We start from the raw sequence: 23890 nt of genomic DNA, 5'->3' as shown, positions 1-23890 counted from the left end.
AAATCAAGCCAGGTGCGAGAGCGTCTGGCCACGCAGCCGACTGCCCAGCGGCGCTCCAGGGCCAGTAAAACCCCGGAGCCAACACAGGGAGGAGGAGGAGAGGAGAAAGATAAGGAAGAGAGAGAAAGAGGAAGGAGAAAAAAAGAGGGGAGGCCCAACCTTGCCACGCCGCTGCCACCACTGAGGAGGAGAGGTAGGAGAGCACCAGGAGGGCAAGGACACGTGGCCGAGTCCAGGCCCGACCTGAGCCTACTCGAAGGCAGCTAGTGCTCCAAGAGAGCAGACCAGGGCCCAGAGGAAGGTCGCGCGACAGAGGAGACCACAGAAGAGATTACTTCTTTTCTTTTTAAAAAAAATATATAATTTTTTTTACTTTTTTTTTTTTTAAGTGTCCCCAGATTCTTTGGGTGGAAAGTCTGGTAACCTTAAGAAAATTATGTAACTTTCCTGGGACTTTCCATCACCTCCCATTGCTATGGGTTAAGAACCTAGGGAGTTGTCTTGTACCAAGACAACAGATCTTGGGTCCATCTAGCTGAGTCTTTGCCAAACTGGTACACTTCAGGTGTATTGCACTATAGGTTCTATTGGTGCCGGGCAGCAGTTGGACAAGGCTGGCCTAGTGTTTGTCAGCTGTTCTCTGGGGTTTCAGAAAAAGGATTTCCCCTACTGGACCTGGAAATGCCAAAAATGGAACATGGGACCTTCTGCATCAAAGCATATGCTCTAACACAAAACCAGTGGATGAGGGCAGTATCATCTTTCAATCGTTTAAAGGGGTGCCTAAACTTTTTTCAAAGAGGGCCAGATTTGATGATGCTTGATGAGTTGTTTTTAGGATTGAAGTTGCTGAGCTTTTTTTAGGATTTTACCCCAGGACATATGCTGCCATGGGGCGGACTTTGGACATCTAGTGAATTATTTGCACCAAAATCTCACCTAGTATTTTAATTATATTGAAGGAAAACAGCTATTTCTTCTTCCTTCTTTTTAAAAAATGTATTGCATTCCTCCACAACCCTCTGCATCTTTATTCAGACGTGATAATTAAATGCGTGAGGGAACGCAACCTTTTGTTTCCGGACAAAGAGCGAACTACAAAATGTATGGACCTTTCGAGTGCTTTTGCGGCAACATGTATTACTCTAGAATCCATTTCTGAACACAGCAGCGCCTGATAACTCGTTGGAGCTTAAATAATTTGCAGCGGGGCAGGCACGCAATTTTCTTTGGTTGCAATTGCAACACCGAAGAGTCCCTTAAAGACTAGCAAACACTGCACGTTTAAGAAGCAGGAGCCGAAGTTTTCAAGACCCCTTTCCCCGCAAATCCCTCTCTCCTCTTCCGTCCGAAGAGCGCTCGACTTCCTCCAGCCCCGGCCACACCCAGCGGTGTTTTGTTTCGCTCCTTCCACCCTCCCTGAGGAGCAGCCGGATGCGCCGGGCGCTGAGCATTCATTATTGCTACATCCTCCTCGGCCTACTTTTCCTAGCACCGCCGGCGCGGCGCCTTTAAGAAACGAAGCTGGCCACGCCCACCCCTTGAGGCCTCCCCAACCAATCGCGAGCAAGGCCGGGCTTAGGGGCCCAATCGGCGCCGCCTTTAGTGCGAGGCGCTCGAAGCCGGTCCCTGAGGCGGAGGAAGCAAAATGGAGGCTGCTCCTGAGAGGAACGGGGTGTCTCTCGCCGCCGCCGGCGGCATCGCCCCCGAGGTCCCCGAGAGGCTCCAGCAGCGGGAAGCGGAGCGGAAGGAGGAGGCCGGCCGGCGGCGCCGCGAGAAAGAGTCTCTGGCGGTGCGGGAGGAGCAGAGCGACTACTTCGCCGCCGCCTTCGCTCGGGAGCGGGCGGTCGCCGAGGCCTTGCTGGAGCCGGAGCGGGACGCCGAGGCCGTGTCGGAGGCGGCGCGGCGGCTGCAGGAGCTGCAGCGGCTGCTGACGGACTCGGTGCGCTTCCTGGCCCCCTACGAGGTGCGCCAGGCGCAGGCGGCGCTGGGGAGGCTCCAGGACGCGCTGGCCGAGCGGCGCCTCCAGTTGCAGCCCAAGAAGCGCTTCGCCTTCAAGAAGGGCCTCAGGAAGGAGGCCCAGGAGGCGCCCCCGCCGCCGCCAGTGCCTTCGACGCAGGAGGGTCAGCCAAGCCGGGCGGAGGAGGAGGAGGAGGAACCCGGGTGCGGCTTCAGCCGGGCCGAAGGACTGGAGTTGGAAATGGGGCCGGCCGAGCTGCTGCAGCGGGACGTGGCGCTTTCGCAGCTGAGCCGCTGCCGGGTGCGGCTGCGGGGCAACCCCAACACGCTGTCGGTGCGCGGCTGCCGGGACTGCACGGTGCTCTGCGGGCCCGTGTCCACGTCGGTGATGGTGGACGACTGCGACGGCTGCGTCGTGGCCCTGGCCTGCCAGCAGCTCCGCACGCACCTGGCCACCCGGAGCAGCTTCTACGTGCAGGTGACCTGCCGGGCCATGCTGGAGGACTGCAGCGAGGTCCGCTTCGCGCCCTACACGTGGACTTACGAGGGCATCGACGCCGACTTCCAGACTTCCCGGCTTGACAGGAGCAGGGACAACTGGAACCAGGTGGACGACTTCAACTGGCTGGCTAGGAACGAGCCCTCACCGAACTGGAGCGTGATCCCCGAAAATGAGAGGATCACGGACTGGGATTGAACCCGTGATTGTAGCCCCTTCGCCTCCGCAGAGGGGACTAGATAGTGCCTGCTGCATTCTGGAAACGGCTTACCAAAGGATGCAGTTAGAGATACCAGATTGATGTCCTTTTCTTGTTCCCGGTATTGGTTTAGGCAGTGTAATAATCAGGGGCCAAACACAGCCTGGTGGCTCTTGTTACCTAATGAATGGTGCTGACGCCTTCTGTTGCACACACTCTGTGTTATGCTGTGGCTGCCTTAATATTTCTCCAAATTCTGTTATGGTGGTGCTTTCTCATCTCTGCCCCCCGCTTTTAAGATGCTAAGATGTGCCATACCACTAAAGTACTCTTGGTTATCTGCCCATTGTGCAGGTTTAAAAAAAGATAGTGCTTTGGATGGTGAAGTGCTTCAGCTCTGTAACACATTAGAACCAGTGCAAGTGTTGAGGAAAGTATAACCTTATCTAATGGCTAAATTGATACTTGTAGTTAAAGCTGAAAAAAACGTTAACAGCAATTGGTATACCACATGTCTGCCAAATAAGCTTATTTAGGAATGTGGCACATGTATAACAGAGATACTACAAGTCAGAATAGGGGTGTCAAACCATCCCTTCAAGTGGCTGCCTAACCTTTTAAACAATTCAAATTATGCTTTATTTCCAGAAGCAAACTTTGGATGGACTTCCATTTCAGTTTCAAATGTCCATAATAGAATATACTTTCGTCTGCTAGAAGACATTGAGGGATTACCTGCACCACCTGCAAAATGTCACCAAAACATGTTGCTGAATTACGGTGTTTGTAAGCTTTAGCTCACCTTTGCACATAGAGCTGACAAATACTCTAATCCCGAACAAGTGCGTATAATTGGTTTTGGTTTCAATTAACGCTGTACCTGCAAGTTTTTGAAAGGTCTGTGACCAGCCAAAAATGTATACATGCATTAAACAACTAAAGCACATGCTTAATTCTCCCACAAAAATCATTGTGAAATTAAAAGTGCTGAACTCTGGCTATAGTGTGCCCACACGTTTATTGTGCTGTATGCAAGAAAACTACTTTGACAGTAACCATACGAAACTTCATATAGCATTTTGCATGTTTCTGTACAAATATGAAATGGTCTGGACATTTCAAAGTCTTGATGTACTGTCCATGTTATTTCCGCAAATGTCATCTTGGATTAAAACAAACTAGTCACTGTTAGAGGTAATGCCTTTAAGCTCAGTATTGTTGGCCTGTCTATAAACTCTGCAAAATTGGTCTTCATTACTGTTTGACTGTAACAAAAATCATTTCCGTTCCTTGTGTTATTTTAGTATTTATATGAAAGTAGTTAAGAACTTACTGGTTTTATAAAATATTGATGGCTTTTCCGTGTTTACAGGATGCTCGGATTAAAAAGTCATAAGTGACTGGTTTCTTGTGAATTTTGTTTTACAAGTGGTACTTTACCTCTTAATATCTCTGTGACACTGGGAGAAGGTTACATAATTCACAGGCCACTTCTCACTCTCCCACAAGCAGGGGGAGAAACCAGAGGTGGCATATCTTGAGGTCTCTACTGCTGGTAGCACTGTGAATTCCAATAATTAATTGAATGTATGGCTCCTAGTACCACACACCCCCTAGCAAGCTATTATAGGTGAGAAGGGATAGTGTTGTTGATCCCTGTTGTGCAGCTTGGATCCAGGAATATATTGTGTGAGCAGAAATGTGCTTGTATAAGACAGCCCTGCCAAATGATTCTAATTTCTTTATCCTGCTGTGAAATGACTACCATTCCAGAAGATCCCTTGACTCTTGAAGCAGCTTTCAGAAGGGGCAAAGAGGGCTGTGATGTGTGAACCAGGGAAAGCTCTGTTGTGCAAGTAGAAGGCCTTTCATAGGTTAGAAAGGCACTGTAGCTAGACAACTGACACAGGCAAGCTGAGCAGCAGTCCAGTCCTTGCCTCCTACATCAGAACTATTGTTGTTAATTATTAAATTTATATACAACCCTTCATTTGAAGATCACAGGGCAGTTTACAACACAAGAATACAAAATGAAAACACAACATGCATAACATGATAACAAAAAAACCCACAATAACCCCCTCCCCACGAACACATTTAAAAGACCTGTTGAAGATCTTTCTTTTCCATCTAGCCTTTTAAGTAGAGATTTTTTAAAAATTTAGGTCCCATCTGCACTCTACATTTAAAGCACTATTATACAACGTGAACAGTCATGACTTTCCCCCACCCCCAAACACCCTGGGAACTGTAGCCCGGTAAGGCTGCATAGGGCAGTCAGGAGCCCCCAATTCCCCCTCGCAGAACTAACATTACCAGAATAGTTTCACAGTCAATCCCTCTCTCTCCCCAGGGAATTTTGGAAAATGTAGCTCTGCAAGAAGAGCAGGGGCTTCTAGCAGCCCCCAGCAAGCCGCAGCACTTAGGATTCTGGGGGAAACCATGGCAGCTCAAAGAGGTATGACAATGCCTTGAACTTAGGAAGACTAAACTTCAGGAAGTACTTCCTGATGAAACAAGCTGATCAGTAACTGAGCAGATGGCTTTGGAAGGGGAAAGGACTTTCCATTAAGAGATTTATAAGTGGGGGTAGAATGACCTCTTGCAGAATGGTGGGCTACAATGCCATTGTCAGGGCAATGTAAAAAGCATGTTTTGTTTCGTTTTTTAAAAGCAAGTTGATTTTCCACTAAAAATAGTAATGTTTCTCTCCAGTGCGAAAGTGGTTGTCTGTAATTAAACCTTCATTTAAGAGGAAGCTCCCACCTAGAGCCATATCACATACAAAATGTTACTTATTTTAATACTTCCTATACCTCTAAACAGTGCATGAGAGGGATACATTGTACATGGTTAAATCAGTTAAAAGTAACCATAAATGTTAGCCATAATTGTTCAACTGAACAGGGACTGTGGCATCTACAGTGATGGCTTTTGTCATCGTTTATCCGGGCTCCTTCCTGTATGGTTTTATACCAAGATGGCTCGGTGCACTTCTGTTTCTCTTGCTCACTGTCATAATGAAGGCAATAATTTTAAAAGTACACATAACTGGAAATCTACCAATGTAGCTTAGGACACAATGTATTTTTTAAAAGTGTTTTAATTGAAAGTTTTCAACCTAAAACTAATCTAAATTACAAAAATGGTAAGAAACCAAGAAATGAGAAGAGAGAAATGAAAAGGGAGAAAGAGAGAGAAAAGGAGGGGGAAAATAACTATGAGGGCCCTTTATCACATTTATATCATCTATATCATATCATTTATCCACACAAAGGAAGGTAGGCCCTCCCCGCTCCCACCTGAGAGCCTACTTCTTCCAGTCTCCCACCCTGGGAGAAGCTTTCTACCCTGTCTTTCCTTCTGGGACCACCTTCCTCCAGCTATTCCCTTTCTCTGTGTGTGCTTAGAACACAATGTACAAATGGGTGTTCCAACTCTCTAATTCCATTTTGGAAGTAAAAATCTGAAGACGTGACAGTAACTGGGAAAATACTGTAATTTAGAAACATCTTTTTTATTGAATATCTGTACTAAGAGAACTTAAAAGTTTGTAGCCAACTTTTTAGCATGAGTTGATCACATAAATCCTACTGATGTTATGTTTCTTGGTAATGTTATTATTAGCCACTAGATTGTACAGAGGCATGTTCCACAGCTTCTGTTTTCTCCCTCTTTCCATGAAGATCTGCGATCAGTCAGAAGGATAGTTCTTCTTGCAATAGTTTGCTGTACAGAATTTGATGCTTTCTCCTGCTGTTTAAACAGTTACATTTTCATTTTCCTATCATTTTCATTTTGTGTATGTTAGGTGGATTGCAAAGATTTCCAAAAGCATGGGTTAGGGTCTACTGGTAGCCCACATACGTCTTTCTGATAAGTATTTCTTATCTACTAGGATGAATGCAAGAACAAAGATGAGAGAGTCAACATGACTTACAAATTCTTGCACTGAAAATAAAGAAAATAAGGACTTCCCTTGTATTGGCATGTACGCTACTAAGAAATTACCTATAGCTGACACACAGTTCATAATCATACTCATCCACAAATGAGAGTCTTTACAGCTACTGCCATACTGTATTCTGAGTTCTATTTCCACCACCGGAACACCCTGTCGAGATTCTCAAGGTCCATAAAAGACAGTCTTCTTCCTTAAGCAGTGACGTTGGAGCAGAGATTCCCTGCTTAATCTGTGGGGCAACTACATCCCTGGTGTCACACTGCACAAAAGGTTTTCTTTCTTAAAGCCTCAAGTTCTAGTCCACTGTTGGCCCAGCCCGATTAGCCTATAAGCTGCTCACAGTATCTTTGGGAATTGTTTTTGGTGAGGATCGAGACAGTTTTTCCCATGCTTTTGAACACTTCCAGCTGTGAAAGGTTAGAGGATGGGTATAACTTGTCATCCACGCTTCCTAAAACAAAAATTTTAGTTCTCTTAAAAGGTGACCTTAATTCCACCAAAAAAAACCCCACGTAAACCAGAGGGATGTCATTAAAGGTGAGTGGCAGGACAGGATAAGCAGCAACATGGTCTTACTGGCTTGGCATAATCTAAAAAAATAGCAATGTCTCTGATCCAGTTTTGAATTCAGAGAGTGTCGGCTTTTCTCCCAAAAAGAGCCTAGGAATGGGACATCCTTGAAATAACTTGGTTTTCAACTGCAGTGTGCTGTAACATATCATGTGAAAGCACAAATCCACTAACTAGTAAAATGAGGGATTATTTCCATTGCTCATCTGCTGGCAGAGATTTCTCTAAATTGGATCACGCTGATTAGTATTAGAATGACGCATTGTAGATCCAGCTTTAATCATTTGAAACCTTGAAGCTGTTTCTCCTTTGCATGGAAGGGACCACTAGAAATAGTTGCATGTGCTATTTGCCAATAATCCTTTTTTTATTTATTGTGAAATTTGTTGATTCTTGCCCCTTGGAAAACCCACCCACGTTTCTCCTCCTTCAGGATCGGCAAGATGGAGGGGCCAAACCATGGCTCAGTTAGAGCAACGCCATTTGGAATCTTCAAGGCCTGAATGGTGGCAGATCTTCCTGAAGTTGTCCTCTTTTCCAAAACAGGATTAATTTTTGTGAAGTCTTGGTGAGCCTAACACTCCAAAGATGGCTGTGATGAAAGTCAAGTTCAACCAGAAGAAAAGAGTAAAACTAGCGCAAGGACTATGGCTCATGAACTGGTTCTCCTTGTTTGCTGGGATCGTTGTCTTCTCTATGGGATTGTTCCTGAAAATTGAGCTCAGGAAACGAAGTGAAGTGATGGACAACTCTGAAAGCCACTTTGTGCCGAATTCCTTGATCTTGGTGGGTCTCCTAGCCTCTGTGTTCAATGGTCTTGCAGGCAAGATCTGTTACGATTCTCTGGATCCTGCTAAATTTGCAAAGTGGAAGCCTATCTTGAAAGTGTACCTAGTGTTGTGTGTGCTCTTTAACCTCTTCATTCTCTTCGTGGTTCTCATTTGCTTTCTGCTGAGGGGTTCTCTGGATAGTACATTAGAACATGGTCTAAAAAATGGCATGAAGTTCTATCGAGATACAGATACTCCAGGAAGGTGCTTCATGAAGAAGACCATCGACATGCTCCAGATTGAGTTCAAATGTTGTGGAAACAATGGTTTTAGAGACTGGTTTGAGATTCAGTGGATCAGCAACCGATACTTGGATTTTGGCTCAAAGGAAGTGAAAGAGTAAGTAGTTAAGTATAACTTATGCTTTAACCCATGTTTGCATTCCAAGTTCTACTATCGGAACCTCAAGTCATTGTCATCTGAATCCGTTTGGTGCCTCTTGTCTTTTGTGTTTCTTCCTTTGCAAGGGCTGTAGCTCTGCATGCAGAAGGTCCCAGGTTCCATACCTGGCACCCCAAGGTACAGCTAGGAGAGGCCGCTGCCTAAAACCCTAGAAAGCTGCCAGTCAGTGTAGACTATATGGAGCTAGATGGATGAAGGGTCTGACTCAATATAAGGCAGTTTCCTATGTTCCAATACAAAAAGCATTCTTCAACATTCCAGTGTAATGTGTGTTTTCCCAATGTTTTCTAGGTCATTTAGTTTTTAGTTTGGTTTGTTTTAAAAGTTTTATTGTGAATGGCTAGAGACTCAACTAAAAAAAACACATGGAATTAGGGTGTTTTATCCCTCAAAGGAAGGAGACTGGCATTTCAAGATGCCAAATATATTGCTTCGCTGGCTGATTAAATCTCCTAGGTTCATTCATATCTTTCGGACCTGGTGCTGTAATAAAGTAATTGTGCCAGTTTTGCCCTTAAACGGGAGAGGGAGTAAGGAGGTTCTCCAGCACAAGCCCCACTGAAACGAAGCGATTAACGTGGCTCTTGTTCATTTCAGCAGGGGCTGTGCAGGAGAGCTTCCTGCTTGCACTGAGCTCTAACGTTTGTCTTGACCTCTGTTAAGTCGCTCTGTGGCTATTATTGGCTTTCTTGGCTTATTGAACAGATGGAATCGTAGGGCTGTGCAAAACGGGCATGCATTCAGAGAGACGCAGACCCTGTCTCAGTTGATTTTATCAAACCAGCTGGGCAGATTGTCTTTGATGGTTTTGCAGATCTCGCAGTCCTTGTTGTTGCTCCCTTACAGCATGCCTGGACATTGAGATGCTTCATGGGTCTTGCTTCGGATAGTATGTTTTGCTAGCGATGTTTTTCAAGTACCGCATAATCACTGTACATGCTATGAAGAGGTCTGGGTAATTTACTGGTGGGAAAACACACACCGGGTAAAATTATAGCCAAGGTAATTTTGCAAAAGAAACTCAACAACATAGCAGCAAGTACTTTCAGCGCTTCTGAATGTCACAAAATAAGTGTCGCACATTTACGGCACACAGCCCATTTGGAGGTAAATAGACTGGTGGGATTTCCTGGCATTAAATTCCTCCTCCCACTCACTGCACTTCTTAATGTGGATCAGGGCACCACATGTTTGCTCCCCCCCCCCCACTCCTTTTTAAGAAAAGCTTACTCAAGTTATAGTTTGGCACTAAAGGAAAACATGAGAGTTGTAGTCACCCGTCCCACACCACTTTCATGCAGGGATAGAATGTGAATATATCAATCAATCTTTATTACAGTCCAGAGACCCAACAAATCGTTACAAAGCAATGCACAATTCAGACAGTCTACCTCCAGGTTAAACAAGCATTTTGTTCAGACTTAAAGATAGGGATCATTGGTTCTGGCAACCACCGATAAAAACTTTGCCACTGCTAATGTTCTAGCGTTTGTCCGGTCTTCCAATAGGAACCTGACATAGTGAGCCTCTGATTTTCCCGGGAAAGGTACCAGCAAGGGTAATATCAGTTCAGCCCTGGCTTGCTCATATTTCACACAGTGCAGCAAAATATGTTTTATGGAATCGATGTCTTGAGCACACGAGCAAAGTCTGTCCTGGTAGGGAACTCCTCTCAACCTGCCAGAATATATGGATATAGCAACACTTCTCCCCACTGTTATACACTGCAATCAGCAGAAAAAAAGAGACAAGCACCCCCCAGGTTATAAATTAGCATGGCCTCTGGCAACTGGGGAGATTAAAAGAGTTGTCAAAGGCTAATCAGTGAATTGCTGAAAAATTCAGGATTTTATAAAGCTCTTCCAGCTCCTAAGCTTTCCAGCCTGTGGCAGAGGAGTGCAGCTCATCACATGAGAAGCCTCTATTGTTGCAAACCGTGAAAAGGCATCATTCGCTGTGGTGCTTCCTAGAAATGCCCCATTAAAAATAATGGGCTGGGTTCTTTTTCACCTGCAGTGACCAGAGTTAACAGCCCTTTTCTTCTGTGAACTTTTATGTGCCTATATCAAACTCTGGTTTCCATTTAATAACCAAATATTAATGTTTCTTTTCTAACATTGTTGGGCATAGCTCACTAGGCACACAAGCTCCATTCATTTCAATGGAAGTCCTAGAGAAGAAACGCCTTGTGCATTGCGCCTGACAAGACTTTGTAAACCATGGCTGCCACAATACTTTCTCTTTTTTCCAAATCATTTTTATTGATTTTCCAAATTTTAACGAATCAACCACAAATTAAAACAGAATTTATACGAATTTTATGGCTGCTGCAATTCTTGTTAGCTTTTCATTAAACAAGGATCTTTCTGGGATGCTGTACCGTGTTGCTCAGGAACACCATTAAATACTATAAGATGACAGTAAGGAAGGAATTCATTTCCAACTCAATTAGGTATTTCCCAAAGCAATCAGTGAACACACATGAATTCCTTCGAGGAAAAGAGCCCTGGAATATGATAGGCACTAAGGTACCAATCCAGGCAAAGTTAATGTGTTACAATACAGTTCAGTCTATGTCTACTTGGAAGTAAGTCCCATTGGTTGTCAGAGGGGCCTGATCCTTGGTAAGTGTGGCCTAAATCACACTGAAATCAATGGGACAAGCCCACTGCAATTAAATTAATCCCATTACTTTCGGTGGAATTTAAGCATGGCTAATTTTCTTTGAATTGGTCCCTAAATACAAGTGAAAGTGGTAGATGGATGGTGAAGTTACATATACAGTACAGTGGTACCTCGGGTTACATACGCTTCAGGTTACAGACTCCGCTAACCCAGAAACATTACCTCGGGTTAAGAACTTTGCTTCAGGATGAGAACAGAAATCGTGTTCCGGCGGCGTGGCAGCAGCAGGAGGCCCCATTAGCTAAAGTGGTGCTTCAGGTTAAGAACAGTTTCAGGTTAAGAATGGACCTCCGGAACGAATTAAGTTCTTAACCCGAGGTATACCATTGTATTGGATATGTTCGTATTAGTTATATGCTAATGGCTAAGCAATTCCATTTAAGTAATTGTATATTTAAATAATTGTAACTGTTTATCTTAAATGATGACAAATATATATAAATGTAAAATATTATACTCAGATAGCATACTGAGGTTGTTTTGCTTGGTTTTTGGCAAGTTGCCCTGGAGTTTCTTAAATTTGTTTCTTTGGCTGCGATGGTTATGGCCAGAATTTTATTGTCTTTAAGCCACTAGCTATATAATACTGTTATTAGCATTTTCTGAACTTTGATGCATGCTATGTCAGAAGTTATACTTGTTGAAAAAGTGTGGGGACAGTTTAAGTTGAAATACCCTTTGATATAAATAACTACTTGAGAGAACCTAATGAGATGTTCACCCTTGCCAGCATTAGCTGAAGATTTGTGAGCTTGCTCTTAATCCATCCATAGCAGAAAGGCAGGGCAGGAGGGGGAAAACAAGATTATGCTGTGCTTAAAAACGTGGGTGTGCTGAGAAATATTGAATGCTGGGCCTCCTTAGACACAGGTTTGGCCCTCAATCCCAGTGGTGAAGTTAGGTGACATAGAAGCTCTTCACCACCCTCATGGGAGTTCACAGAAGGCTACATTCAGACCCCTAAGAAAGAGTCTGGCAACTGTAGAATAAATGAATAAAATGAAGTTCCACATTTAAGTTTGGAAGCGAACCCTTTAAAACTGTATCAGCTGCCTAGAAAACCATGGGTGTTTTGTTTGTGATGATGAGAGCGGAGGTCACAACTAGGCTGTTAAGTGTGCAATATGTCAGGGACTGTAAATGGATTCAGGGCTATTTCAGATGAAATGAGGCCATGCCTCAATATCTCCCCAAATTCACAGATGAAAACTAGGGTGGCCGTGTGTTCTACTTAAGGGGGAGTTGTCTATTTGAAGTGTCCAAATTGGGTTTATAAGGAACCAAGGGAGTAGGGGTTTTGATGTTGCACATACTCACAGCAAGTTGCACTAACAGTTTTAAACAAGTCGGATAAAAGTGCAAAAATGGGACAAAATAGGACAGTGATTAACCAGAGACATTGCCCGGGTAAATAGGGACATAAGTAGGATAATGTAATTCTAAGTCCATTTTGGCTTGAAACAGATTCCACTATGTTCAATAGGGTTTCCTCTTTAGTTAGGGGCTTTAAGATTGTACAAAGTGTGCTTCCCAAATTCGAATCTGCACCTGGCTTTCACTATACCTTTGTGTTTGTACCACTCACAATGGGAATCCATCGGTTCAACATCTCACAGTACCATTCAGGAAAGATGAGAGCATGAGTACAATATATAAAGTCCAAGAACTCCTCCATTTCCTCCCTATTCCCCAATGCACATTCTTACGCTTGAATGTTTGGGACCCTTGGCAATAGATTAAGGGCTGTCCCAAGGCTGCCTTGGTTGAAATGTCAATGGTGCCCATCCATCACTACCTGGTCAAGTTGCAAAGTACCAAGCCTGGCCCAGGTATTTTGGCGGCATCTGATGGAGAAAATCCTAATGGGACCTTTTTCCTGGGAGTGAGAATACAATAATAATAAATTTAATAACTAGCTATTTGCTGCCCTTTCACAATACCCCCAAAACTGCTGCCAGAGGCAGTTGCCTCACTCTGCCTAATGGTAGGGCCAGCCGTGAATAGCTTATGATTATACTTCTTCTTGAGCCATTAAAACTTGAGCCATAATCACAAATAAAGAGACACTTAATGCTGACCAACAAGTATCCCCCCCTCTTACCTTCATGAAATAGGAAAGAATAGAAATACAAGGAGAATACACAGATAATAAAGTAAAACTCACCAGAACAGCAGTTGAACTAGTGGTGTAGACTACTGTAATGGCTGAGGCTTAATGTCATCTGCAAGCTCAAAATTAAGGGTGTATGAAGAGAAGGTGATAATAGTGGGTGGTAGTCAATTAACTTTTACTCAGAATAAACCCATTGAAGTTAAAGGACCTAGCTTGGTTCTATTAATTGATTTCAGTGCATCTGGAATGCCACCCAGTGTTTTTGCCTTTGCACCGTGCTCTCTTCTCAAAACAACAACTTGGGAACAACCAGGGGAAAGGTGATCTTCATTGTGATGTATCTGTACTGGGATATCCCCCCCCCAAAAAAATGAAAATGAAACAATCCCTGCTGAGGAGTATGCAGCACAAACAAGAAAAGGGTTGTCATACCCTGACCATCACAATGTTCAGCTGAGCCTCCTCTCAATTAGCAGCCTGTCCATGTGCCAGCAAGCAGTAAATCAAAGCAGCAATTGGAGGATTCCTGCGTTTCTTCCATCACACCCACATTTTAATAACATTTCTCAAGCAGCTGCCTGCTTTCTGTTCTATGTGGCCATCAGGCCAAAGAAAGCAAGTGGCACACTCCTACTCTTACGCCAACACACACGTTTCTAAAAAGCCTCTGTTGTACCTGGCTGCCAGCTGCTTCATGTGACTGGCAGGCAGCAAAACAAACAGAGCAGCACGTGGGTCTAGAAAAACAAGACAAAATCAGGAAAAGAGGAGGGGGAAACAGCAGCTCTTTAAGACAGCATGGAGTCCTATAGCTTGGTGTACAAACAACTAACTTATCAATTACTGTTCTGACTTCACTCATAGGCTAAAAACACTGACAGACAGGAGCAGCCAGGCCATCTCATTTCACATCAATTGCTTAGAAAGGCACCTGCACATTTTGCGTCATAGTTTTATTTCCAGGAAGGCTAGATAATTACTTTAAAATAAATAAGGAAGGAAGGAGGTCCTGCCAGGTTGGCCAATCCCTGGTGCATGCTGAGGAGCACAAGGATCACCAAAAATAAGCTGAAGGTACATTTTCTTCTTGCGAAGAAAACAATTAAGTTTCATCAGAGTTCATCAGGATTTACTGGTAAGGATCTGACAAGGTTCTACTAAAGTTTGGGCACTGTTCAGAATATAAAGATATTTGATTAGTCATGCCCCGGGTTTGTTGCATGTTTTATCCACATTCACTGGACACATTCACTGACAGTATTTTTATCATTTACTTTCATTCAGCTCCACCGCTCTGAAATATGATGCATACCCTGAACTCCTCATAGAGTCACTGAGCTTATCAAGGACTTATCACCTTTAGCAGACAAAGGCATGCACACACACAATTTCTCTCTCTCTTTTAATCACTTACAGCAAAAATCTAATCAAATCTATTCAGAATATTCAACTCCTATTGAATTCAGTCAGGTGTGCTCCCAGGTAATTGAGGTTAATATCACAGGCTCAATTTCTCTCCCCTCTCATGGATGGTGCCTCTGCCGGATCTTCAGCAATTCCCTCTCTCCACTGTTGCACTATAATTCTGGGAAGTTCCTCAACCATCGGGGAATTTCCAGGGAGCTCAGGAGGCTGCTGTGGCAAAAAAAATAAATGGTGGGGCCGTCATCTTCTGAAGACCCCCTTCTGCCAGCACTTCTCAGGATGCAGCCATCAGGTTTTAGTCAAACCATTAGTTAAATTTGTACAGGAGTAAAAACGATGGTTCTGGATGTCCTTTGGTTTGAGATCAGGTTTGAGGGAAGTGTGGCCCAGACAGCATGCTCAGGGTTCATGCATGATGGGTGTTGTAGTCCAACAACATCTGGAGGACCATGAGTTTCCCATCCCTGCTTCCCATGATGCATGCATGTGATGTAGGAAGCGGCTTTCCCTCCCATGTATGAGAAAAGGGAGACTGCCTCTTCTGAGATGGCACTTCCCAGATATTACACAAACACATAATATGAGTGTTTACACAGATTATAGTAAATTGGAGTATTCTTCTGGCCCATTATTAAATTATCAAACTAGCTGATTAAGCGTTGTGGAATTTGAGTGGCATTTTCCCCTAACTGGTGAGTGGGTGGAAACAATGGGCTGTTCTCGACTGATCATCTGAAGGAACAGAGTAAGGTTCTGAGCAGGACATACGGTGGGACCACTTACCCCCTCACCCAGCTTCATTGCTGCTTACCTGAGCGAGGTTGGGGCAGGACGGCAAAGAGATCAGGGGTGTGTGGTTGCGCCAGCCACATTCCACTAGTGGTGCAGCTACACAGCCCACTCCACCCCAGTCCCATCCAATTAAGCAGCAGTGACACCAGTGTTGGAGGCCAACATTGCAGTTTCATCCTACTCCAGGTATCACTACTGATTTCAGGTAACGAAGAGCTATTGGATGTGGGTATTATTTTGGAAGGGAAAGCAGGATGATCATGCAGGGTTGGGTCCAGGTTTGAACACACGGAAATCAACGAGCACTATTAGTTAAGAATGCCCAACTTTACCCAATGATTGCAATGGTCTACACCTGTCTAAGGATGCTTCCAGCAGGTGCACAGGTTGCTCAAAGAGCACATCTGAGCCTTTGGAAACAAGAGTTTAACTTAGCAGATTTTGCCCAGAAAGAGTAGATCTAGATTTCAACGAGGGAGGGAAAATATGGGCTGGCATTTCAATACCAACAACATGATGTGGACTCTGGGGGAAAAGTTGCATGCAGGAGGCACACCCTGAGTTTGGATGTGGCACTCTGTGGCCGAGAAACAGTGCACTGAATAGCAGCAGGACTGCATTTGGATCCAAATGGTTTATATTTGTAATTTGCTGTGCTTTGCCTGTTTACAGCCGCATTAAAAGCAACGTGGACGGCAGATACTTGGTGGATGGCGTCCCCTTCAGCTGCTGCAACCCGAGTTCGCCACGACCTTGCATCCAGTACCAGGTCTCTAACAACTCAGCTCACTACAGCTATGACTTTCAAACCGAAGAGCTCAATCTATGGAACCGCGGCTGCAGGGAGGCTCTGCTTAAATACTACAGCAGCATGATGAGCTCCATGGGAGTCATCGTCCTCTTTGTCTGGCTCTTTGAGGTAATACATCGGCATAGTAGTTTTGGTGTCTTGCATAGAACCACAGTGAAAGGCCAGCCCTCCACACAGAAGAGCAAGAACGAGTGATGGTACCAAGTGGGGGAACCCACAACAAAATGGCGCGGTACACAAACCCTCCAACATTTCCCTGATGAAAATAGGGACGTCCCATTCCATAATGATAATTTTACTATTTATACCCCCACATCTTACGGGGTTGCCCCAGCCCCTCAAGGTGGCTTCCAACATATACGAAAACATAAAACATTAAACATTTTTTTAAAAACCTTCCCTAAAAAAAATAATTCCCAGGATTGCCTTCAGACAGCTTGGGGGGTCGGATAATCCCATACCCTCCAACATTTCTCCAATGAAAATAGGGACGTCCTAAGGAAAAGCTAGGGACGCGGGTGGCGCTGTGGGTTAAACCACAGAGCCTAAGGCTTGCCTATCAGAAGGTTGGCGGTTCAAATCCCTATGACGGGGTGAGCTCCCATTGCTTGATCCCTGCTCCTGCCAACCTAGCAGTTCGAAAGCACGTCAAAGTGCAAGTAGATAAATAGGTATCGCTCTGCCGGGAAGGTAAACAGTGTTTCCGTGCGCTGCTCTGGTTCACCAGAAGCGGCTTAGTCATGCTGGCCACATGACCCGGAAGCTGTACTCCGGCTCCCTTGGCCAATAAAGAGAGATGAGCGCCGCAACTCCAGAGTCGGTCACGACTGGACCTAATGGTCAGGGGTCCCTTTACCTTTACCTTTAGGAAAAGCTGGACATTCCAGGATCAAATGAGAAACTGGGACGGCGTCTCTAAATCAGGGATGCCTCTGGAATATAGGTACACTTGGAGGGTCTGCATTACACTATAAAAGGAGGGCCTTCTGTTCTGAGCTCCATGCTGTTCAGGGCCTGCAGGGGAGGGGAGACAAGGAAATCTTCCCCTGACCCCACACAAAACATTCCCAATAGTACTAAAGAGCTCGGGTTTTGGGCTTGCTGCTAGCCCCATCCTGAGTGCTTTACTGTTATATTCTGGAAGTAGGGAGGAACTCTTCCTGAGAGTAGGAGAGAGAGGCCTTTAACGCTATGATCCCATCCTATTTTTTCTTTTCCTTTCTGCCCCCCCATAATCAAGTAAGTAAATAAAAATACTTAACTGACCAATCACGTCCCAGATAGCTCAGTTCTGCCCCCCCCCCCAATTCTTGCCTGGCTATGCCCACACTCTTTGCCTTCATTTTTAACTTTCTTCAACTTCTGACTTAATAGTTTATGATGTAAATAAAAAAGGACAATGTTCTTAGCTTAGATGTCTGTATTTAGCTGTGTCAACCAGGCAGTGGTCTTCCAGGGAGCTACCCCTTGTTGGTAGAAAAGGCAAGACTACAGATCTCGTGGACTTGTTTAAGGGAAGGAGAGTTTCTTGTCCAGGCTAGATCAGGAAAAGAAAAGGGAACCCTTTAAGCCAGCCTTTGCTAACCTGATGACCTCTAGACATTTTGGACTACAACTCCCATCATCCCTACCTTGGATGTGTTGTCCTGGGCTTATGGAGGTTGTAGTCCAAAATATATTGAGTGCACCAGGCTGGCAAAGGCTGCTTTAAACCCATTTCAAGGGCAGTCAATGGAAAAACACAGAAAGTAAATGAGCTGCAACAACCCATAAGAAAACATCCAAATTCATAGGGCAGTATGCAAAAGATTTCAAGTTAATCCAGAGATATTCATCAGGCTTGTTCTTGTTTAGTCGTTTAGTTGTGTCCAACTCTTCGTGACCTCCATGGACCAGAGCATGCCAGGCACTCCTGTCTTCCACTGCCTCCCGCAGTTTGGTCAAACTCATGCTGGTAGCTTCGAGAACACTGTCCAACCATCTCGTCCTCTGTCATCCCCTTCTCCTTGTGCCCTCCATCTTTCCCAACATCAGGGTCTTTTCCAGGGAGTCTTCTCTTCTCATGATGTGGCCAAAGTATTGGAGCCTCAGCTTCACGATCTGTCCTGTTCATCAGGCTAGATGGTTCATCAGGCTAGATGGTGCTAAAGGGTGATCTGATGGTGGTCACTGCAGGGTTGTTGTTGCTTTTAAAACCCTCAGTAGTGTTTTTCCTGACCGGAGTGTGCCTTTGACCTCAGATAATGACGCTTGCTTTAATTCAGGATAGCTAGTTTGCTGTACAAAGGGGGAAAACCACATTCATTGCTTTGCCCATTTTTGCCTCTGGCTCCACCCACTCTGGCATGCCCAGAAGGGAATGTGGTCCTCAGTCGCAAAAAAAGGTTCCCCATCCCTGCCATAGGGATGATCAGGCATGATCAAGTCTTTTACCTGTGCATGGGCAGGGTGGAAGATGACAGAGGCACTCCACTGTGGACTGGTGGCCTCAAGTCACAGCCCACCGTGGCAGGAGGGCATCCCAGTAGGGACATTTGTGATAAGACTGTGGTATGGCAGGAGGAGTTAACATACAGGCTAGATTCAGATGCTAGGAACATTGCAGATCTAGTCTCAGGATGAGGGGCAGTGGTAAGTTGAAGCCTTGAGACCATATTCTCACATTGGGGTCAAGGGCCGTATCCTGCCTAAGATAAAGCAGAACCAAACTCAACATTTTTTCCTCACTCTGTTAATTTATCTCAGGTTAGTTTACTTCTTTAGCATCAGTTTTGTGTTAACGCAGGGTTTCCCAAACTTGAGTCTCCAGCTGTTTTTGGACTACAAGTCCCATCATCCCTAGCTAGCCGGACCAGTAGTCATGGATGATGGGAACGGTAGTCCCAAAAAAAAAAAATGGCTGGATAACCAAGTTTGGGAAATCCTGATCTAATAGAATAAGCCTTTTCAGAACTTTCTTAACTGCCCAGACACTATTGTTCTGAAGCAGCCATCCTCCTCTCTGATGGTCAACCTGGGTGACTGACTGGAACAGAAATGGGGGCATCCAAAAATAAGGCAGAGGTTTCTATATACCTATATCTCTAGGTATGCACATTAAGTGACATTTTAAAAAAACAAAAAACCTCAAAGTGCCTCAAAGAGCTTCCAGGATTTACAGAGGATTGATGCCGACAGTGACAGAGGGGAACAGTTCAGGACTCAGAAAGAACCGTCAGTGGTCTGCCTCTAACTCCCTGCCCCCCCCTCTAGCTCTGCCTGACACCAGGGTTGGCCCTAGGAGAAAGGACATTGGCCTACTTAAGTCCTTGGCAGGATATAGTAAGTATCTTGCAGCAGGGGATTACGTTTGGATGAGTTCTATGAGGTTAACCTCCCCCCAGCCCTGACAGCGCCGCGCTGTGCTATTAGCATAAAAAGGGAAGTGAACACTCTCCAGAACTTTATTTCTCATTCATCCATTCACCTCACCACTGTAAAATGCTCATATTCATGGCTGACAGCCTTATAACACAGCAGGAGAAGGCATTGGAATCGGGTGAAGAAGAAGAAGAAAGTGCTCTTCATTCTTTTCCCACTCTACACACACATAAAAACTACACGAGAAGTTGAAATAGAACTACAAGAAGCACTCCTCTTACCAAGTGGCATCATTCTCTCGGGTTCCACTTCTTATTTTTGAAATTCAAAGTTGAGGGCTTTGCAGCCAGGTGACATAATTGCAGGAGACACAAGCAGGCCAGCCAGGACGTGCAAGAGGGACCTGGTTTCTCTCAGGCTTGCAAGCAAATCCGGCTGTGTTCTTAAAATGGCCACTCTGGACTGCGAGTGGCCATTTTAAATGTTTCGTGTTCGCATTTTGCTTTGTATTGGTCAAATCCAACCATAGATCTGCCCCACCTCACCTGGTAACTCTAACACGCATCCATTACATTTTAATCTTCAATAATAATAGTAATCTGCCGCATGGCTTAATGTAAATGCTTATATTTTACAATCTAGTTGGTCTGGGAGAGGAGTGGGGGTATTCTAGAATTGAAACTCCAATAATAATAGTAATAATAATAATAATAATAATAATAATAATAATAATAATTTATTATTTGTACCCTACCCATCTGGCTGGGTTTCCCCAGCCACTCTGGGCGGCTTCCAACAAAGATTAAAAATACATTAAAATGTCACACATTAAAAACTTCCCTTCAGATGTCTTCTGAATGTCAGGCAGCTGTTTATCTCTTTGACATCTGATGGGAGGGTGTTCCACAGGGCAGGCGCCACTTCCAACTCCCACAATCCCTTGAGGGGAGTTATAATGCTACAACATCTGAAAGCCTACAGGTCCCCAACTCTTGTCCTTGACCAGATAACCAGACACTTGATTGTAAAATGTCAAGAGTTCTGGTTGATGCAAGTGGCAGAAGTATAACATTTTCACTGAACTTCTACCACTTGCATTCTGAGATTTTACAATGCAAGGGCTGTAGGAGACTCCTCAGGTGACATCTAGCAGGACTGGCCCACCTATGTTCCCCTCTTCTGCATGCTGTAGATCTCCCCTCAACCCTTCTTTTCTGGTGGGGCATGGGGTGCCATATCCGGGTCCACCTCAGGTGCCAAAATGTCTTGGGCCGGGCTTGCTATCTAGACTAACCACCACCCTGCCCACAAAAAGCTTTCAACACACCTGAAAATCGCTGTTGAGATTTCTTCTGCCAGTTTGGAGAAAGTTTATAACTGCAAACATCTACTAGAGTAAAATTATTGCTGCAGGACTTGGAAGTTATTAAAGGCAAAAACATGTTTCTTCCCTGCATATGGTTGAACAATTCAAGCACCAGATATGCCACACTTTCTCCAGGATCTAAACAGGGATGGGGAACATGCCAATTGAACTTGCCAGCGTAAGTTCTGCCAGCTTCCTCTACTTAGGATTGCTCTGTCCATCCTGTGGTTCTTTGGATCCAGGGTTGAGATCAGGGAAGGGGAACCTGTGGATCTCCAGATGTTGTTGGGTATCACTGGGGCTGATGGGAATTGGAGTCCAACAACATCTGGGATGGTCACGGGTCCAGAGAAATCCTAAATATAGGAAACTTGCAGAATTTACACCAGCTTAAGTTAAACTTGCATAAGCTTACCCCTGTTTTAAAATCCATTCAGGAGAAGGCCTACTGCAGAGGGGAAACAATCCTTTTAAATAGTGTTTGACTTACCCTGCTGCTGGGCTGCCAGGTTATGTGACTGAGCTGAAAGAGATTTGGAATATGTAATAATAATAATTTATTATTTATACCGGGTTTCCCCAGCCACTCTGGGTGGCTCCCAACATAATATTAATAATATTTTTTAAAAAGCAACAAAACATCAAACATTAAAAGCTTCCCTAAACAGGGCTGCCTTCAGATGTCTTCTAAAAGTCAGATAGTTGTTTATTTCCTTGACATCTGGGAAGGTGTTCCACAGGGCGGGCGCCACTACCAAGAAGGCCCTCTGCCTGGTTCCCTGTAACCTCACTTCTCGCAGTGAGGGAACCACCAGAAGGCCCTTCTCCCATTGCCCCACCCTGCCCCCACTGTGGTCCTGGAATGACCCCCCCCCCCATTTTACTTACACCAGTTTAAACCCCAATTTGAAAACCTTTTTATTTAGACAAGACTTCCTGGATTTCGGCTGTTTCCAGGTTTTGAAAGGCACATTTTATACTGTTTCGTTGTCTGAATGGCCTTTTGCGTATCACTTTGACATACTTGGACATGAAGGGATTTACGCATTCTTTAAATAAAGGCATTTAAATTCTGTTTCCCAACCAGATGTCGGTGATGATAGGGTTGCGGCTGTTGCATACTTCCCTGGAGAGCATTGCCAATCCAGAAGATCCAGAATGTGAGAGCGAAGGATGGGTGCTGGAGAAGAGCCTGAAAGACACTTTCAAATCCACCTTGGAAAATTTGAAAAATATTGGTAAGATGAATCAAGTGGATGCAGGCGCAGAAGGGGCAGAAGGCGACGGCGCAAAAACCCAAGCTGTCTCAACTGTCAGTTGAGTTTATTGGCTAAAAAGACTGTTACCAAAGACTGAGATTTGTGAATATTTGGTTTTTTAAAAGGTACAAGCTGTCGCAGCTATATATATATATATATGCATGCACAAAACATACACTTTTTACATACGGAGAGAACAGTATAAAGCACTTTGTGGATAATAAAAGCATCCTTACAGTAGACAGCCAAAACCACCTCTATGGGAAATGCTATAACGTGAAGTTTAAAGCAGATACTTTCTAGGGTAATTCTATTTTTGAGGCAAGTGATATTTCATAAGAAATTCGGTGTGAATAAGTGGTCAACACTATCTTGTGTTTCGCCTCCCATCACCGGAAACCGAATGGGGAAGTTTAAAGCTAATTATTTTTGTACTTAAGTTTACAAATATATTTGTAAAAACAACAACAATAGTATACTTTTCTGGGGGGTAGTCAAAGCACTGCTCTGAATGTTCTTGCTAAAGCAAAAGAATATTCAGTTGTCCAAGTAATGGAAAGACATAGAGAATGGTATGAGTTCATAATAGCCTCTAATTTTTTGGATAAACGCAGGTGTTGTTTGAAGTTGTTACGGAAAGGACTACCTTCTGCCATGTTCACATGATGCGCAAAAACAGAGAGTAAAATTGTACTGGATTTCTGTGCACTGAACACCAATTTGTCATTTGATAAAAATAAGATCACACTGGTTTGAACAGCAGATAAGCTATAGCCCAAGCTGCCAGCGATTGCTCAGGTGCTGTGATGCCAATACGTCATTCATTCATTTGGTAGGTATTTCTGTATTTCAACTACTTCAGAGTTTTAGGCTCACTTTGTTTTAACATACACACCAACTACAATAAATCGGACATGAGAATTCTGCTGTTTCCTGGGAAGTAATCATGGCAACCAACTTGTAGCGGTTTGGTTGTCAAAGGAAAAATATTGCCGCAAATCAGCACTTGGGTGTGAGCCTTTCCCCCTCCTATTAATAGGCACAAGCTAATAATCGAAGCAAGTTCAACATTTTTATTCAACAAATTGGAACCAATGCAGAAAAAGTTGGATTTTCTGCAGCTTACGGAAGACATCATTGGCTCAATGACCTTGTTGGCTCAGTGCACTGTGAATCCAAACACATTTTTCTGCATGACTGTATATTACTTTTACTGTTACTCTAAAAGTGGTGATCAGATAGCAAATACTTTTTAAATTTTAGAAGCTGGAATGAAGCATTGGAAAGAGCTTGCTGCGTAAAGAGATTTTTATCTTTGTTCTATATGAAGTTTTCTTTAATTATTTGTACATACATGTATTTGCCAGGCAAGCCTTTCCTGAGTGAAAGCAAAAAGCAGTTAGCTAGCTTCAGCAGATTCCTAGGTGCTGTGAACAAACACAGTTGGACCTGGTACTTTGTCCAAAAGACTTGACCATCTTCAGTAAGTGACAGAAGAAAGGGATGGGTGATTGAGAAGAGATTTTGAGTAGTGTACATGTGTGTGAACTTGTGGGGTAAGGTAGTTCAAGGAAGGTCGTTCTGGAAAAAGAGAAGGCCAGGAGGGACTTGCAGAAGAATGCATAGATAGCATATGAAGCTGCCTTAGCCCAAGTC

The 23890-nt window shown here is 44.3% G+C and overlaps 2 protein-coding genes across 2 annotated transcripts; both read left to right on the top strand.

The window, feature by feature from the left end:
- Positions 1 to 1429: 1429 nt before the first annotated feature.
- TBCC (tubulin folding cofactor C) lies at positions 1430 to 4057 on the top strand. Its single transcript, XM_053383297.1, has one exon. It carries the CDS (start codon positions 1649 to 1651, stop codon positions 2654 to 2656), a length of 1008 nt encoding a protein of 335 aa, XP_053239272.1. The 5' UTR covers positions 1430 to 1648; the 3' UTR covers positions 2657 to 4057.
- A 1924-nt stretch (positions 4058 to 5981) lies between these two features.
- Positions 5982 to 23890, top strand: PRPH2 (peripherin 2). The gene is made up of 3 exons (XM_053383294.1): positions 5982 to 8360; positions 16111 to 16357; positions 22063 to 23890. The coding sequence occupies exons 1-3, from the start codon at positions 7780 to 7782 to the stop codon at positions 22294 to 22296; spliced, it is 1062 nt and encodes a 353-aa protein (XP_053239269.1). The 5' UTR covers positions 5982 to 7779; the 3' UTR covers positions 22297 to 23890.

This window comes from Podarcis raffonei, chromosome 3 (assembly GCF_027172205.1).
Source record: "Podarcis raffonei isolate rPodRaf1 chromosome 3, rPodRaf1.pri, whole genome shotgun sequence".
Lineage (NCBI taxonomy): Eukaryota > Metazoa > Chordata > Lepidosauria > Squamata > Lacertidae > Podarcis > Podarcis raffonei.
This window is presented reverse-complemented; position numbering and strand designations above follow the sequence as displayed.